The 18,455-nt window shown below is 42.9% G+C and overlaps 1 protein-coding gene and 1 long non-coding RNA gene across 2 annotated transcripts; both read right to left on the bottom strand.

Moving 5' to 3' along the window:
• Window positions 1-9,517: 9,517 nt before the first annotated feature.
• Window positions 9,518-12,553, bottom strand: LOC133667288 (uncharacterized). The gene is made up of 2 exons (XR_009832633.1): window positions 11,837-12,553; window positions 9,518-10,336 (listed from the first exon to the last, which is right to left on the bottom strand). It is a non-coding gene; the product is annotated as an uncharacterized LOC133667288 (long non-coding RNA).
• Window positions 12,554-13,820: 1,267 nt separating this feature from the next.
• Window positions 13,821-17,992, bottom strand: LOC107992740 (fork head domain-containing protein FD4). The gene has a single exon (XM_028664328.2). It carries the CDS (start codon window positions 17,323-17,325, stop codon window positions 16,090-16,092), a length of 1,236 nt encoding a protein of 411 aa, XP_028520129.2. The 5' UTR covers window positions 17,326-17,992; the 3' UTR covers window positions 13,821-16,089.
• Between the last annotated feature and the right edge of the window lie 463 nt (window positions 17,993-18,455).

The following is an 18,455-nucleotide window of genomic DNA, read 5'->3' as shown; positions in this document are numbered from 1 at the left end:
AAAAAAAAAGAAAATAACTTTTTCCAAATTTCTCGTTCTTCGATCCCTAAGAGAAGTTTAATAATACAATTTAAGAAGGCAAGATCATTATTGGACATAGGTTCGTGCGCGTGTACACTCGACGGGTACACACAACGAGCCGCTGGATCGTTTACAAAAACTTGGACGTTCGTCCACTTGACGAGTTTCGGCCGATTCGCTTGGAGACTGTTCTCGAGGATGACTACCGAATTTGTGTCAACTAATTAACATACCTTCGCGGTTATTGTTCAAGGTTGTGTAAATTATTAGGTGAAATTTACTTACATATATATATATATATATCTGGCATAGCTAGTCAATATGGCCACGTTATTATTCTAATCCAATCTGGATACAGAAGCGTACCTAAAAATCTCCAGAGTTACTTTCCAATATTTTTTAAATAAATATTAGGAAAATATATTTTTAAAATTTCAATTGTTCGAAACACCCACGTCTTGATCGTTCATAATCGATACCAATAACGAGAAAAAGCCGAAGGAGAATTGGCTTTTCTTCTTATTCTCCGTCTCTTTCTTCCACTTTCGATCGTGGAAGAGAATCGGGGCTCCTGTAATCGAGGGCCGATTCGGCGCTAGGGGATCGGACGGAATTAGTATTCAACGGCTTATCCGCGAGCGTTTATTTTCCAAAGACCCGGCAAATAGGTGTGGGCTAATGGTGGTACTGGAAGGGTGTTGCACGATCGTCGACCACGACTACGACTCGTTTCGTCGCGAAAAGCAAGGTCCGGTGTAATGGGCGTGTGGTGGTGGTAAACTGTTGGGACGCTTAACCGACGACACAGGCGTCGCGACGGAGCGTCACCATCGTCTTGGAAAGGGCAAGGCCGCTTTGGCAAGGGGAGGGCGGCGAGAGAGGGTGGAGGATGGGGAGGGAGAGGACGGAAACGGCGGAGACAGAGTCGGGAGCGGTGCATGTCAGGAGCAAACTACAGCCGCCATCTTGCACGTGAACGGAATTTCTAAGAGGATGATACGCGCGCCTCGGCGATCAGAGCGTGCCATCATCGACAACGGCTCGATGATGTTCGATTCTCGTCATCGGGCTCGAATTAAATTGCGCTCGTAATTGTCTCGGATTCTTTTTCCGAAATCGAACGAGGGATAGATATTGATGCCCGTACGAGAATTATATATTGAAATTCGATAATTCTTCGCAATATCCATCGATCATTCTTCCCTGTCAAATACGCGCTTGTCACCTTATCCTAACGAAATTCGCACCTGCTGCAGATGCAACGCGGGAGAATCGCGTTTCTCCCCCCCTCTCTCTCGAGAAAAGTGACGTATAGGTAATTAATATTAACGTCTTTACATCTCTCGCGACGCGTGTTCCTCGAAGAAAGGAGAGGAGGCAACAAAGAAACGGAACGAGAGAGGAAAAGAAAAAATCTAATGAGCTTATTCAACGTCACCGGTCCTGTAATTACCCGCAGGCTGGTACAGGGTAACCTAACCCCCCTCTCTCCTTCCCTCCAGCGATTAGCAGTCCCTCGGTGATTACCAAGTTAGCCTAAATAGGGTATAGTGTTTAGGGAGAGTCTACGTGGACCCAATGCTAATCGACGCCGCTGTGCAAGGACTGTACACGGACCTTTTGGGAAGGGTGGGCATGGCCCGTCGCCGGTTTCGCCTATTGTTTCGGGGAAACATCGTTCGAGCGTACAGAGTTGGGCAGAAATAAAGGATACGTTGTATAGGAGGCGAGCTTACAACCGGTTTGGACGGGCTTGTGTATAGGACCGTGTGCTTTCGAGATAATTTAAATCCGATGTTCGATCGCTACTACGATGGAATATATTTGCGCGGAGAAGGGAAAGTCGAGGCAAGTCCGATTGAACAACTTTCTTCTCATCAATGTCGATCGATTCGTCTTTTACTTTCGATTCTTTCGCTCTTAAAATAATTTCGTCTTTTACGCGACGACAAAACTTTCGTACGCGTGTTTCTTTATTTTTTTAATTTATTATCCGTCGAGTAGGTTTTCCTTATACGGAAAAATTCGAGAGACTGTTACACCAAAGCGCGTCTCGCGTTATTCTCCGTTGTGCAACGACATTGAATCGATTAATTGTGCGACGATGGTGCAATCGATTATCGATTAAGAAAACGGCGGATTATTCATATTCATAAGCGACATTTGTTTGATATCTTCCCTTCGACATTCGTTAAATGGATTATTTTTCTAACGGTCATCGTGAGAGTGTTCTGCCAAGTCTTCGAAGAAAATGTTAAGGCGCGAACGTTTGTATTGCAAATGTTGTTTGATTGATGCGCATCCGTTGAACATTTTCAGGAAACCTTGATCTCTCTCTCTCTCTCTCTCTTTTTCCTCGACATGACGCGGAGTAAATAACCTACGAGGAAACGGCAGTTTATTTTTAGTTTCGGTCGAGAGGGGGAACAGTGCTTATATAAAAATAGTTATGGTTACGAAATTTCTTTTTCTGAAATATTCTTAACGTCAAGTTTCAACGATTAATCGCACGACCGTTTCAAATTAAGCAACGAACGAAACGTTGAATCACGAGATGTACAATTCTCGTTCGATAAAATGTAAAAAGAAAAGAAACGAATCACCGGTGAAGAGGAGACGATCGTGTTGTTTCTTCTGGAAAAAATCGACTCGGTGGAAGGGTTAATTCTGCGGGGCATAGAGGCTGAAAGAATGGTACGCAGGGAGGCTGCCGTAATACGCGTATTAGCGAGCTAAATGCCCGTTTCGGCTTGTCCCGGGAGAGAGAAAGAGCGGAGGATAAAATTTTGCCCGAAGGGCCGGCAACCATCTTCCCAGGGGACTCTCCTATCGCCACCTCGATTCGAACTATCGAGTTTCGTTCAGGCCGAAACCTGGCAAAACCTAACAAACGGCCCTTCGCCCTTCGTCGAACCCGTGTTCTGCAATCGAAAATTCGAAGGAAGACTCTCAAAAGAAAAGTTCCTTATTTCTTTATTTATTTCGAAAACAACAACCAACGATTTTAAACAAAACGTCCTTCTAATTTCCTCTTCTAATTAATTCTAAGAGAAAAAGGGGGGAAAAGAGGGGAAGGATCGTCCTCTCTTTTCTCCAATAATGCAATATCACAGAGCGAGGTCGTGGAAGGAAGGATGGACGGAGGTAGCCTGGTTACGCGTATAACCGTGAAGCGTTTTCGGTGCACAAGCCAGGAAGCGAGAAGGTAGGAGGAGACGGCGAGGGGGAATCGCGGATGGGTTTTCAAGAAACGTGGTCGATGTTTGCCGCGGCCAAAGTGGTCTCGAGTGGCGTCCATTAGCCGGCCACGCGGTTACGTTCGACCTCTCGATCCTCGGCTCGGAGCGCGTGGAAAAGTACACGCTCGAGGGGCAAAGAAAGCCGTGCGTGTGTAAAGAAATACCGTGGAAGACACCTCGATTGCACGGCTACCGGGAGCCGCACGGCAAACATTAGGGCAAAAGCAACGCGCGCTCCTCGCTCCTCGTGCGCGCCCAACGCGTATACCTATACCGTGGTATATCCTCGTATCAAGTGGCGTCCCCCCCGTCTTTTGCTCGCTTTTTGAAACGTCTCGAGTATATCGGCCGGTACAGACCTCCGATCCGTTACGCGCCGATCGATTTCTCGGCTTCGAGGTTAATCGCTTTGCGGTGTGATCGCATCGAGTGGACACGTTGCTTCCAAGTCGAGGAACGGGAGAGAGCGTATTGAAATTTTAAACATCCGTATCGTCAAACAGTGCGTCAGAAAGTTGAAGTTTTGAAAACTCCTCCATCGGTGGAGAATATCGTTGGTGAGATTGGCTCTGCGAAGATTTTCGTTGGAGGGATATGGCGTGACACGTCATCATCCGCTGCCCTTTTCTCCAATGCCCAGTAGAACAGAGCCGCCGGGGCACGTAGAGGCGTCTTAATACACTGGGGTGTTTACGGGAATTGGAAATTCAGGCTGCATAGAGGGCGGCGTTCGGGGCAATCGGGCCTGCGGCGTGTTGCCCTCTCGAGACGCTTTCCACGGGCCACTTTGAATCCAGCCAGCGAGCTTCACGCACGGCCGAATGTCATTATGACGAGCACGAGACAATCCGTGCCGGTGTGGACCCCGTAGCGCGGAGCAGAGGAGGGGGAGGGGTCCTCCTCTGAATTTGTTTCCGATTTATTCGACCGGCCGAGGAGAGTGCTCGAGGAAGAGGGGGAGAGGGGGCCACGGTTCGATCATGCGCTCGGTTACACCCTTAAGTACGGTGGCCAATCGAGTGTCCTCCAATGCCTCACGAGTGCCCACTTCCCGTGGTTACAGCTATGAAAGAGAAATTCCAATTAGTTTAGCACCTCTTGATTTTTCAGACGCGTCCTTCTTCTTTTTTCTTTCTTTCTACGTCTCTGCCTATTTTAAATTACGAAAGAAAGGGAAAATATTTTTGTGAATGATCTTACGAATTCACGAGTAAAGTGTCGTTTTATCATCAGATCGTTAGAGTTTGCTCGTTTTCGTCCGGACGGAGACGTATATAATTTATCTATCTGTATTTGTATAAATACAGATAGATTATTCGAGAGATGGACGATTGTGGGAGGAAAGGAAGAGAAAAAGTAGATGGAAACGAGTGAAATAATAGAATCTGTACGATATAATGAAAACATGGATGGGGAGGGAAAATCGATAAAATTATAACGAAATTAACCGGTGGATTCCATCGGCGGGAATCGGCGAAATTCGGGGAAATCTCCACCCGGACAAGCACCGTTATACAACCAGACGCTGTTAGCAAATATTTTCCAGCGACATTCGCATTATGAAACGTCGCATTTTGCGAGAAATTCGGCTATTTTCCGTATTTTCCAACAATGTCCCGTGTGTGCGTGCCACGATATATCGGGCGCCGTTTATTTATTTGTAGCCGGCGAATCAATCAATGGGCCCCGCGTTTTCAATTCGAAACGCGCATTTGTCCACGACACATGACAATGCACACAGCGCCGGTGTATCCTGTGCGTGCAACTTTTGACACAGGATGCACGCGACCCGGACTGGTTTTCAAATCAGGGAAACCTTTGTGTGCGCCTATTATCGCCGCGCGTTAATGCACCCCTCGAAAGAGGGGGCTGCGTGTTTTTTCTATCGAACCGCGTATACGTGCACTAGTAGCCACCCACCAGTCGTATTCCTATATCCCCCCAATTTTAAATAGTTGTTATTCTTTTCTTTTTCGAAAATTCTTTACTTTTTTAATCTCAGAGAATTTATCTCGCAAGGAAGATCGAGTAACAATCGATATATTAATTCGTTTCTTGATTTGTATCGATGGAATCGAATTTGAAATATACATACGTATTACATTTGTTATTTCTTCGATACACGAAATGTAACGCGCGTAACGTTTCGCAGAGGAATTATGCGGGTGATGAAATTGGTGACTGTAAGATAATGCACGCAGTTTCGCTGTGCGCCATTGCTGAACGCGATTTTCCCCCATGCGGAGGAAATTTAGCATGGAACTATTGTTATGAAATTATGGCTAGCCTCGGTATAGCAACGGCTTATGAAAATACAGTTTATTACGCGCGTACGTTCGGCGCGTATAACCGTGTAACAAAACAGTAACGAAACTTGTAAATACACGTGCCGTAAAATTACATGGAAACTTTTCTATCGTCTCTAAATAACGGGGAATTGGATGCAATTAAACGCGAATTAAGTAATTCTCGTTCGATATTACAACCGAAATTTTTAATTATTTCAAAACCGGATATCCTTCCTTCCCTCCTTCCTTCCCAAAAATCGGATTCAAAGCAAATCCTCGCTTGCGAAGAGTGGAGGAGCGAAGGGGAAGCGAAATTACTTCGAGACGAGTGAATTATAATAAAGTGGTTTGGCGCAAAACCGGTCGAACAGAATTCGATTCTAAATGTTTCATTGTAGCTACTTGTATCCGCGTATTTGTATCTCGCGCGAGAAGAAAATATCCTCGTCTGGGAGGCAGCTGGCGTCGCCGCGGGATCCGCCGCGAGCACCCCGTGCGAGGAATTCGGGGGACGAGTCGATTGTTCGGAGGTACCGAGGCAAGGAAAATCACTGTGGAGGAAAAATAATTGCGCGAAATTCGAATGTTAATGCCCGTGGCCGACAATGGCCGCCACGCGTGAACGTTGTAACTCTCCTCGCCGCTTTCTCGGCTCAACGCGTCCAATTAACAATATTGTGATTCGAAACGTTACGTGCATCAAACGTTGAGGGATTATGAACTTCGTTTCGAGTTACAAGTACACGTCTTGTCATTTTCTTTCTTCGAATGGTAGTCGAGAAATAGGGAAAAGTAATTTTCTTTCGATAAATTTTGCGATTACTTGGGAAAATAGAGACAGGTTTATTTAATCATTTGTTGGAGGAAGGAGAAGAAGCAGATGGATATTCGAGAGAAATTTATTTCAAAAACTCTCCAAGATTTCCGTTATCCTGACCGGAAATTGCCCGTCCTATACTTTTCGAAAAATCACCCTCTTCTCGAGAGTCGGCATAAAATGTTTAACCACTTTATTTTCCCATCTCTTTTCCCGATCATCTCGACCCACTCGCCACCCCATTCTCGTTTCATCATTACGACACACGGTGAAAAGACGGTCCTCGTACCGGAAACGCGCGAGTAGGCAGATGAATGTCCCTTCAGAATATCGATTCTCGAATCACGGATCTATTTTGCTCGAGTGCTCGGCTCGATCCTAAAAATACAACATGCGTCGCCGACAATGGGATCTCCCCATAAATGGATTATTAGGCGTTGGAATTGCGTTCCAACACCTGACGGCGCGAAGGGGAGAAAAGGCGAGGCGGAGGACGGTCCGAATTCAAAATGGCAAGAAGCATTTTCGAGAGGCCGATTTTTTGATCCGAGGAGAGGAGAGGAGATCCCATTTTACGCGCCCTCTTCGCTGTCTCGACCGAGTTTAGCTAATATTTTACCTGCGTACCACGGAACAAACGTGTTGACCGAGGCCCTTCGCCCTCCTTCTTCGTGTCCCACGGGAAACTGCGCGCGCCAACAGCTATCTAACGATGAAATCGAAACTTGCCTGTCCAACAATTTTCTTCCTTTTTTTTATTTTCAAATGTATGTACAGAATTTTTGGAGTTTTCTTTTTGCTTAGAAAAATTAGGAGATGATACCAATAATTTTTATATATATACTTTTGTTTCAGAATCATTCCTATCGTACGATTAATACGCCACTTTTCAGAATATCTTCTCCTTAATAGGATTCTAGTGTATCTAATATCGAAGTATTTTAAAGAAAAACAAGTCAATCTTTATTCGTCAGTCTTAAAATTCTTAAAATTTTATCCTAACTTCACAAACCAGCCTTTCCTTAACAGAGAATCCTTCTAAACGTTCAAATGTAATTGCGAAAATCAAAGTATTCGACTTCGATCAAAAACCATCTTTCCTTAACAGAGAAAATCCTCCTAAACGTTCGAATATATTTCAAAATTCATCTTAAAATTTGATCCTAATTTCGATCAAAAATCATCCGTTCCTTAACAGAGAAAATCCTTCTAAACATTCGAATGTATCGAATCACTGCAAAAAATATTCCAATTTTTAAAAAATTCATCTGAAAATTTGATCCTAATTTCGATCAAAAATCATCCGTTCCTTAACAAAGAATCCTTCTAAACGTTCGAAATTATATTACAAAATTCATCTCAATGTGATCTCAACTTCGATCAAAAACCACCTTTCCTTAACAAAGAATCCTTCTAAACGTTGAAATATGATTGCGAAAACCAAAGTATTCCAATTTTTAAAAAATTCATCCGAAAATTCGATCCCAATTTGGATCAAAAACCACCTTTCCTTAACAAAGAATCCTTCTAAACGTTCGAATATATTTCAAAATTCATCTCAATTTGATCCCAACTTCGATCAAAAATCATCCATTCCTTAACAAAGAATCCTTCTAAACGTTCGAATATAATTTAACAGAGAATCCTCCTAAACGTTGAAATGTAATTGCGAAAACCAAAGTATTCCAATTTTTAAAAAATTCATCCGAAAATTCGATCCCAACTTGATCAAAAACCACCGGTTCCTTAGCAGAGAAAATCCTCCCTAAACGAACGGTTTCGAACGGTGGCGAAGAGGGCCAGGGGATATAGTCTAGCTCTCGTAATTCAAAACCCTGGCCAATCTCCTGACGAGGGAAGCGGAAAGCATTCTTGGTATCGGCGGCCCGATGCCATAGGCTAGATCCTAATCCGCGCAGCCGCAAATCCATTTGCAGAGTAACAACTATCGAGGTAACAAGATCAACCGATTCTGCTCCGCTGCGCGATCCCTCCTACCTTCCTACCTACCGTCTACGATCGAACGCTCTCTGCTACGCGTCTACTACGTGACGTGCACGCGCCTCTCTACGTGTGCATTCTCCTCAATACTGCACAACCGTGTGTACCGTCCCTTCATCCGGTGTGCATGACACCGACCGTGTGGCGCGGCGTAGCCAGCATCCTAGCCAGTTACACGCACACCCGGCCGCACAGAGGCCCGTCCGTCATCGGTTATGCGCATGTATACGCGCGACGTGTATACGCGCGACGTGTATAGGCAAACAACGCGAGCGGACGCGGTCGAGATCCGGCAATCTGATCTAAATACGTCCGGCGATATACGTACGCGTCCCGGGGGCCAACGCTGATTTCCATCCGATTTTTCCAAACGTTTTTTTCTTCCTTCCTTCCTTTCTTTTTTTTTTTTGTTTTCTTTTTGCTTCTTTTCATCTTTCCACCGAGAGATTCGAGGCGTCGAGGGGGGAATTCGGTGGAAAATAGAGCGGATCCGACGGAGCGGGAAGAGATTTTTTGGCAAGGAGTGGGAAGAGTTTTCGAATTTTGTTGAAAATTCAATTTGAATATTTGAATATTGATCGCGAGGAGGAGGGGAGGCGTGGTGTTTATCGGTCCAAGTTCGAGATCGCTCAATCTGTACGGGAATTTGATTTGAAAAGGGTTAGGTTAGGGTAAGTTCGTAACTTGGAAATAGTGAATAGCGAAGATTCGGTGCTGTTGAAAAAGTGAGATAGGAAAAATATATTGAATATACGGGATAAAGGAACTCGAGCTCGATCCATCCATTTCAAGCACGTTTCTCACCACGATCTATCTTCGAGTCTTCGTGATTTCGTTTCACGGTTAACGTTGCTACGTCATTATTTGTTAAATATTCGAAAACTCGGGCCGATAGATCGGTTTAGTCGGTTTGGAACAACAAACCGGAGCGACGTTTGCATAGCTCGAATGGGCCGTCGAGCGGGCAAACGCCGACCTCACTGTTTTTCTTCAACACCCTGTACACGGTGTGCAGCCTTCTGGGAATGTCGATCACGAGGAACTAGTTCGAGCAAGAATTTTCACGTGACCTACGTCAACGCGAAATTTCTTTCGCTTCTTCGTAAAGACAAGTTTTTCCCTTTGAAATGTCTAAATAAGTAAAATTAATCCTTTAAAATATCTTTTAATATAATCACTGTCGAGTATACGTGTACATATATTTTTTTCTTTGTAGTTTTATTTCATCTTATCTGTCCAAAGATGAACGAACGAATAAAGAGAGAATTGTTATCATTGTTATATTTCAAAATTGCATTTGGCGAAATTTAAGTATTTTCCCCGCTCCTTGAATCGACGAAATCCTGGATCCCGTATCCGTGTCGTTTGTCATCGTCGGAAGCAATATTTAACAAATTGCTTTCGTTTCCACGATCGGGGCTTCTTCTCCTCTGCGCCGGTGTGTCATTGAGGATTAAGTTGACGCTCGTAATGCGGCCGTTTAAGGTTTCATTTGATGAATCGTGAGACAATGGGACACTTTGCCGCAAAATTCGATGAATCTTGCATTGTCGCTGGTGCAAAGAACGCGCACGAAAGTCTGAATCTGGGACCAGCAATCGTCTCATTTCCTGATCTAAGCGTCCATCTCTCAAATTGTAAATTCGCTTCGTGGAAAACAATATTTTTCTTTCGAAACGTTCCACGATTTACAATCTTTCGCAAATTTTCAAGTTTAAATTTCGAACTTAAAATATTCTTCTTTTTTTTTTTTTCTAATATTCGATGAACTCGGTCGAGAAAAATGTTGCTTTGTTGTTTGAAAGGGGAAAGGGGTGATGAATTCGTGAAACGAACTAACTCGAGTTCATCTATGAATGGAAACAATCATGGTCATTACGGGGATGAAATAGTTAAGAAGCGTTCAAGGAAAACAGATTATCCAGTTTAGCGGACCAAAGGATTTGTCTTATGGATTTCCAGCCAACAACCTGGAACAAATGTATTTCTCATTAGAGACATTTTTCCGAGAGCATTATTTGCGATAAACAGATCGAAAGTTGTCAAATAGGAGGATAGAGGGTATTTAGGTCTGTTGGGTAAGTATACAACCTCGAAGGAATAATTTTAAAATAAACCAAGATGCACGAGATCCTTCTCTCGTTCTCTTGCAAATTTCTCGACAAATTTTTCCTTTCCGTTCGATTCAGAATTCCGAATGATTATTACATCCACGATATAACGATATTACGAAGATGTTACATTTTTACTCGTCCACGAAAATTAAAGGGCGAATCGTCGAAAAATTGTCGATCCTTGAACTTTGCTGTAACTTTGGATAAATATATCCGTGCACAGAAAAGTTTCTCGATACGAAACCGTGCTCAAAAGGGAAAATTCGCTCCAAGCATGTAAATAGTAGAAACTTGGTCTTTTTGATAGACGATTGTTATATATATCTCTTTCTAAAATTACAGCGGTTCAAATCATTGACAATTTTTTTTAATCATTTCGAACGAACATATTACAACGTGATTTTATTGTTAAACGTGTCCTTCAAATCGCTTGTAAAAATTATTCTTCCTTTCCGATTCTAGTAGAAATGTTCGATATTGATCAAATTCCTCATATAACGATATAGAAACAACTTGGAAATAACGGAATACGAAAGATAAAAATGATCCGTGTAATAAATCGATCGAAAAGGGGGACAGGAATGTAATAAATAATGGAACGTTGTACAATTTTTTTTAAAATTGCACGAGCTACAGAATTCGATTTTGCTTGAAATTCAAATGGCAGCTGAGATTTCATATTTAACGCGTCGGGAACGAGCCGCAGCTCGGTTAATTACGAATTTTAACGCTGTATCTTGAACGCGATTCCGCTGGCTAAATTGTTCGCAAAACTTTTAATAGCGAACCGTTAAAATCAAAAACTCGGCTAAAAGCCGAGTGCCCGAACAAAATGATTATATATTCTTGAAAGTGCGTTTTAAGCACGGCCTAATATCACACCGTCGCATTATCATTACCAAACACCTGCAAAATAGCATCGATTTTTATCAATTTTAAACCCGATTATTAAACTACATTAACGTGCATTACATAATAATAATAATAATAATCATCCTCGAAAGAATGAAAAATTAAGGAGGGAAAAGAAAAATACTAGACGCCTCTTTCCTTGAATTTTATATTCAATTATTTATTTCCCTTTTCGAACTTCGTTCAAATCATCGAAATCGTTATTTTTCTTTTCTTTCGAAACAGAGATCTTATCGATTTCTTTTTTCCTTCTCCCTTTTTCCACTATTATTTTCAGAATTTTATTAATCTCTTCGTTCTGTGCTTGTACCGTTCGATTCGATAATATTTATTTCGTGTAAATACGAAGATTCATAAATTATTTATACTATTATAAGAGAGAATCGAAAAAAAAATGTTCGGAAAACACTTCACGAAAAAATATAAATATTTCTTGATACTTACCGTATTCGCCAAGTTCTCGTCATTTATGTATATAAAGAATTAAATAAAATTATTATGATACAGAAGAATTTGTTTTCAACCGTTTTCATTTGCATTTGAATTCATTACGCGGTGAATTCAAATATGTGATAAGACGTCGTTTTGATTTGATGCGTTAAAACATATTTTTTTTTTTTTCCTCCCACAATTTCTCGTCCTCTTATCGAGCTCTTATATACGATTATCCGAGTATCCCGATTCAGCTTATCGTATTTTGAAACAAGCAATATGAACGAATAGATTAGTCGCGATTTCGCATAATTATTAAGAAAGAAATATCAAGAATCGGTCGACACACTTTTTTTTTTCCCCGTTTTTTAAGCGAATGTAAATTTTCGTTATGCGATACAACAATATTTATTCCGTTTATCTCGCTTTCTGCTCTGAATAACAAATTCAACCGACTCGTACCAGAAGTTTGAATGTTGAAAAAAAATGTAACGTAGATACGTTATTACATAAAGTATATACGATGTTTATATGTCCGTTGAATTGTTTGATATCTATTTATAAACGTTATAAATAAAAGGAGCCGTTGATGCGGTGTCATAGAATAGATCAGATAAACTAATCCTTTTTTCCAATAATATTTATTCTGTAAATAAAGTTTCTGTAAATAATCACTCGTTGGAAAATTTCTCATTTAAAAATTTATTTTGTAATACCAAATAATCATTTTAAAAAGATCTTTGTTACATTTGATCATCGTCGAATCAGGAGTGAAATTACGAAAAAGGATATTACAACTTCGATCGTGACGATTAAATGTAATAAAGATACGATCTTTTTAAAATGAATAGTTTTATAAGATAAATTTTTAATAAAAAATATTATAATTCAAACGTGATACTCGAAAAAAAAAAATAAAAATAAAGATTTTCATTTTCACTTTCTTCGTATTTGTCATTTCTATCTCAAATATTCATATTCTACACCAATAACTTGGCATTTTCAACCTCATTTTGTAATCATGTCCGATTCATTAACATATTTTCAATACGCTTTGCAAAACTTTCAACGTTGCAAAAAAAAAAAATCCAATCTTTTTACATAAGACACAATCAACAAGATGTACGTATATTTTCTCGTCCATTTACTAAATGGGCACGATGGAAGCACATTTGTTATTACGACAAATAAAATGTTCGATCAATATGCGTTTTTCCATTGCGAATGTACATGGAATGTTTGTGTCAACTTTTTGCATTTTTCTCCGCGCTACGAGGATATACGTTTAGAAAAAGAAGAAAAGAGAGAGAAAAAAAAAAGGAAAAATAACACGAAGGTATTCGTGTTAAGAGACTCGATTGTGCGTGATTTGTTTTTCGATGTTAAACAGTGACGAGTTGTGATTCGTCCCCTCCTGTTGGAAAATAATATTTTACGATACACAGCGATTCAATAGCTAGCATCTAGAAGCTATTTAACCGATGATGATTTATTATGCGGATCGTGCGTGAAATGTGTTCAATCAATCTTTCAACGTTTTAATCCCATTTTAGAATGAATGTATGTATACATATTTAATAGGATAATAGCGGAGAAAAATAAATTATACGTAATATCTTTGAATTATCGGAACATTGTTGGATCGTAAAATATTCCATCGTTCGATGTTTGATGACACTTTTTCCTTTGAAAAATCTCCAAACGAACGATTCAATTAAGAATAACTCATCGATTAATTTATCATTATTTATTATTCCTTTCTAACGAGTTAATTTCACATTGATGCGAAAGGTAACATCAAGTTTGTTGTTGAAGTAAGTAAGTACGTGTACACGTGCATCTGATTAAACGTTAATCACGAAGCTGGTTGATTCAATGAATCGGTGCGTGAAAATAAAAGGACACGTTCGATCTTAAGATACATGGAAGAATTTCTTTCAATTCCGATCAAAACGAAACAGGACAGGACATGAAAAGAATGAAACGAATGATCAAAATTCATGGGAACAGAAATTTTATTCAGCTTCAATTGCATCGAGATGCGGCAGTTCCGCGCTGAGAATCTAGAGAGACGACACATCTGTATTTTTGCTTGAGGTAATCTTTAAAAAACCGTGTAATATTCCTCCGTGTATGTCTCTTCGCAATCGTACCACGATCTATCCGTCCGTTTATATATCCACTATGCAGTGTGTGTGTTTGTGTGTGTGTGTATGAGTTAATCGTGATACATCTCAATTATACGTAGGCACGTATATATAGGTACATATACATACATACATACTTTCATACGTACATACATACATACATACATACATACAGAGGGGAGGAGGATGGGTTGCACAGAATAATATTATTCGTTTGTGTATCGTTCGAGACGATACAATACGTAATATAATAAAGACGAGACTATCGATAAATTTTCCTTCGTGAACGATTTATATTACACTTTGAACAGGGTCCGTTTCTCAGTCTGATGTAATGCCCCAAGCATTCGAATTTCATATTTTGCGGGGGGAAAAAAATTTTGGAAATTATATCATATGCCTATCGCGACAGATACGCTTTGCTTTCCTTCCTTTCTCTATCTATGTACAAAGAATTTTCTCTTAACAGAATCCCACAGATTGGCACGAGTAACATCGATTCGCATCGATATCGCGTGTAGATGCAGTACCACTTTATATCCTTTAATAATTTACTTCTTTGATTAGTTACGTCGAATCAAAAGTTAGGTCGCTTATCGTCGAAATAAATTTTTAATTTTAAATATTTAGAATCTATTAGCTTGTATTGAAATTTTCTCTAATAAATTTAACGAGTCTGATCTAAAGTAATCTATCTTATTCGGAAATTGTATTCAATTCTGTTCTCTAAAACCGTTTATAAAATTTCTCCTTACACTCTCAAACTCACCGAATTCTTCTTCGAATCGGATCTCGAACCTGGTTTATCACGTGGTAATGTATCTACACTTGTTACACATCTGCATCGTTAACCTTTCAACGTCGATTCACTTATCAACAATCCTTATTTTCCTTATTTCGAAATCATTTGGCAAAAGGTTAACGACCCCCCCACCCCCCAAAAAAATTATCAAATCATCAACGTATCTTTCTCAAAATCACGGATGTGGAGTGTGGAAATTCTTCTATATCTCCGACTACACGTATGCACGTTCCTTACACATTTATATTTTTTATACAATACATATATAAAGTCGTTCCCTAAACACGTGTTTCACGATACATGGATTCAAGTGCCGGACTCGAATTGAGAGAAACATCGGGTTCGATACCGACGGGGCCACCATCTTGAATTGAAAGGCGAACGGAGCAAACGGGGGAATTCGTTGTTTAAAAAAAAAAAAAAATAAAGAAAATAAACACCGACAACAACAAAAATTACCAAGCGTATTATTCACTCGCAATAAATCGATAACATCGAGCAACTAGATCTTATTTACAAATAGATTAATTACATTAATCTGGACCCTTTCGCATAATCATTGACTCCTTTAGAGGGCTGAAATTTCATCATGTTAACGGTTGGAGCCGAGAATACATGGTTTTTGGAATAAGTCGATCGACTCGTGACCGATTTACGACGCGTATACCTGCCCCCCAAAGAAGGTTCAAACTAAACGGGTTGATAGATGATCGAGATATCTATCCAACTTGTAATAATTAAGAATAAATTAAAAGATGGAGAAAGTGGTTGGAAGAACATTACAACGTAGAATTATTAAAGAGAAGGAAAGAAAATAACTAATCTTTGATAAATTGTCATGCAAATAGGGCCCTGATCTTATATAAATAAAATATTATTAGTTTCGAATCGCCAAATGATAAGAAGGAATGGTAGAAAATCGTTTCGCAATTTGGCACGACTAGTTACCACCAACATGGTGACGTAAGAACGTAGCGTAAAAAACGTTCATCGACTGATCGATCGATGCTTATTAACCGATCCAAGAATAAAGATGGCGAGATCGTCCAAAGAAAAAGAGAGAAAAGAAAAAGAAAAAGGAGAAAAAAGAAAGAAAAAATTCCCTCCCTCCCGTCACCTGAGAGTCACTTCTAGAAGTAGCTCGCGCGAATTTCCAGCAGCTTTTCAACGTTTCACGATTCGATCGTCGAACACCGCCTCGGGGGAGGGGAGGCGAAACAGTTCTTCGAGGAACAGAATCGAGAGGGTGAAACACTGGGACCACGGTATTATTATTATTATTATTATTATTATTATTATTCGTGCAGCAGAGTCCATTAGACGGTCGGCCCGGCACTCGAGGTTGCCACCACGTAATAATTCCTCGCTTGCAAGTGATTCTGAAGATGTAAGCCGGGTAACTGTTGGCCTGTGCTCTGAATACCCTGATTGGTCCAATGGGTGGTGGTCGGCGAGACGAGCTTGGAATCGGGGCTGGCCGACGGCGTGTTGGGCGACGGGAGGGCGTTCGTCTCGGCCACCACGTCCACGTCCACGTCCTCCTCGTCTTGGTCGGCCTCCTGGAGATCGTGCATCTCGTCCTCGCTGCAACTGAATCTCCTCGACTTGGCCGACCTCAGATCCGACTCGATTTGGTGTTGGTCGTCGGGCGCGAGGAGAGACGCAACGTCGAACTGCCTCTTCCTCGACGGTTGAAACGACGAGGATTGCCTCACAGCTTGGCTCTGAAACGTTTGCTGCTGCTGCTGCTGCTGTTGCTGGTGCTGGTGGTGAGGATGGTGGTGATGGGGCGCCCAAATTCCCGTCATCGGTTGAGAAGCGACCGGCGGGCCGAGCGTGGCCGGTGGGGGCGGGGTGGCCGGCAAAGGCGGCGGGCTTGGACTGTCCGGCTCCTCGTCCACCGCCAGACCCATGTGCCTTCGTACCTTCCTCTGCGCTTTGCGCCTCCTGAAGTCGCCGCGGCGAAAATCCTCCAGATTGGCGGGATGGATCGCCCAGTAATGGCCCTTCCCGTTCGCGCTTCTCCCGGATTTCACGAAGCAGTCGTTCAGGGACAGGTTGTGCCTGATCGAGTTCCTCCAGCCCGGGCCCCGGGTACGGAAGTAAGGGTAATGTTCCAATATGTGCTGGTATATGTCGGACAGGACCAGCTTCTTCTCGGGGGACGAGAGGATCGCCATTGCGATCAAACCGATGTAACTGTGCTGCGGCTTCGGCTCCTCCGGGATTCTTTGATGGTGCGGGTGGAGCAACGCCATGGACAGGGCCAGCCTGCTCGGGTATCCGGCCGCGGCCGCCGCCGCCGGGTACAGGGGCAGGGGGGCCGGGAACCCCGGTCCCATTCCCAGGTGAGCGGGGGCGGTGGAGGGCGGGTGGCCGACACCTGGGTGCTGGGGGTGCAGCTGCTGGGCAAGCCTCAATCTCTCGGCCATCGCGTAATGGTACAATTGAAGCCGGTAATGCTCGAGGCCTGGCAAGAAACCGGTCATCGGGTTGCCGAGACCGACGGCCAACGGTTCCTTGGCCGGTGGCGGGCTTTCATTGCTGCACATGATCTCCTCGAATCCTCTCCCCAACCAACTAATATCCCTCGATTCACTTTTCGTTAACCTCCTCTCTCTCCTCCTTCACGTTCCACATCAAACTTTTGCACGGATCCTCTCGCGGTACGTTGCCTTACGCTGCGGATCGAATTAAATTTGGGGGAGAGGGGCGGGAGGGAGGCGCGGAGGAGGAGGAGGAGGAGGAGGAGGACACGATGTCACTATCGTAAAGACGAGGGACAGAGATGTGACGAACGATTACGCGGGCACGAACGATCCGTGGATCGACGAGGAGGCGGCGGCGGGCGCGTGCGACGAGACGAAATCGGAGAGATCGGGACGATCGGCGAGCGGATGGATCGATCACGCACTCTCACGCGCTCGGGGGGGCCCCGATGTTTTCAAAACGGTTTTCAGCCTGTTTGTCACGATGCGCTCCGTGCGACCGACTGGTCATGATTTACGATTCGGCCGATGCGCCAGGAGAGCACCGATGGCTTTCTCCCCCACTAGCTCCTAGGGGGAGAAACGTGGCAAGCTCCGCCCGTCCACGGCAGAGAACGGTGTACGAGGTTCAGGCAAACGCGCTCCCTCGAACCGGTGTGCCGATCCTCCGACCAATAAGCAACGGGAGGACGGCTCGAAGATGGAACCCTCTGCCAACCGCCACACCTACCACCATGGATATTGATCCTGAATTCCGTAATCTAGGCGCGCGGGGGTGGTGGGAGCCGGCCCGAGACTCGCCGCCGACACGCTCTTGGCTCGACGTCGCTCCTCTCTTATCTTCTACGAAGCTCGATATCATAGCGGGCCGATTCGTACACCGTGCGGAGCGGCGACGCGACGCGTTTCGCTCCCTCCTCCTCCTCCTCCTCTGCCCTTCCAATCTTCCAGCGTTGTAGAGAGTAGAGCGCTAGTTTGCTCGGGTTCGGTTAATAGCAGCCTCGTTTTCGAGTGTCCGGGAATCCGTTCGCTATGAGCCTGGTTATGAGCCTCTCCTGTTCACTCGTCCTCTCCGAATAGAAGAACGGGAACACGTTTCGCTTCTGCTCCGCTTTTTCTTTTTCTTTTTCGCTTTGCGCTCGATGATAACGTGGAAACGGCGTTTGATCGTCGGTGCACTCCTTCTGGAATTT

The sequence above is a fragment of the Apis cerana genome, linkage group LG1 (genome assembly GCF_029169275.1).
Source record: "Apis cerana isolate GH-2021 linkage group LG1, AcerK_1.0, whole genome shotgun sequence".
In the NCBI taxonomy this organism is placed as follows: Eukaryota; Metazoa; Arthropoda; class Insecta; order Hymenoptera; family Apidae; genus Apis; species Apis cerana.
This window is presented reverse-complemented; position numbering and strand designations above follow the sequence as displayed.

What these genes read in the sequence shown, in the direction of transcription:
- LOC107992740 (XM_028664328.2), bottom strand. Translation starts at nt 17,325, where the DNA reads ATGTGCAGCAATGAAAGCCCGCCACCGGCCAAGGAACCGTTGGCCGTC.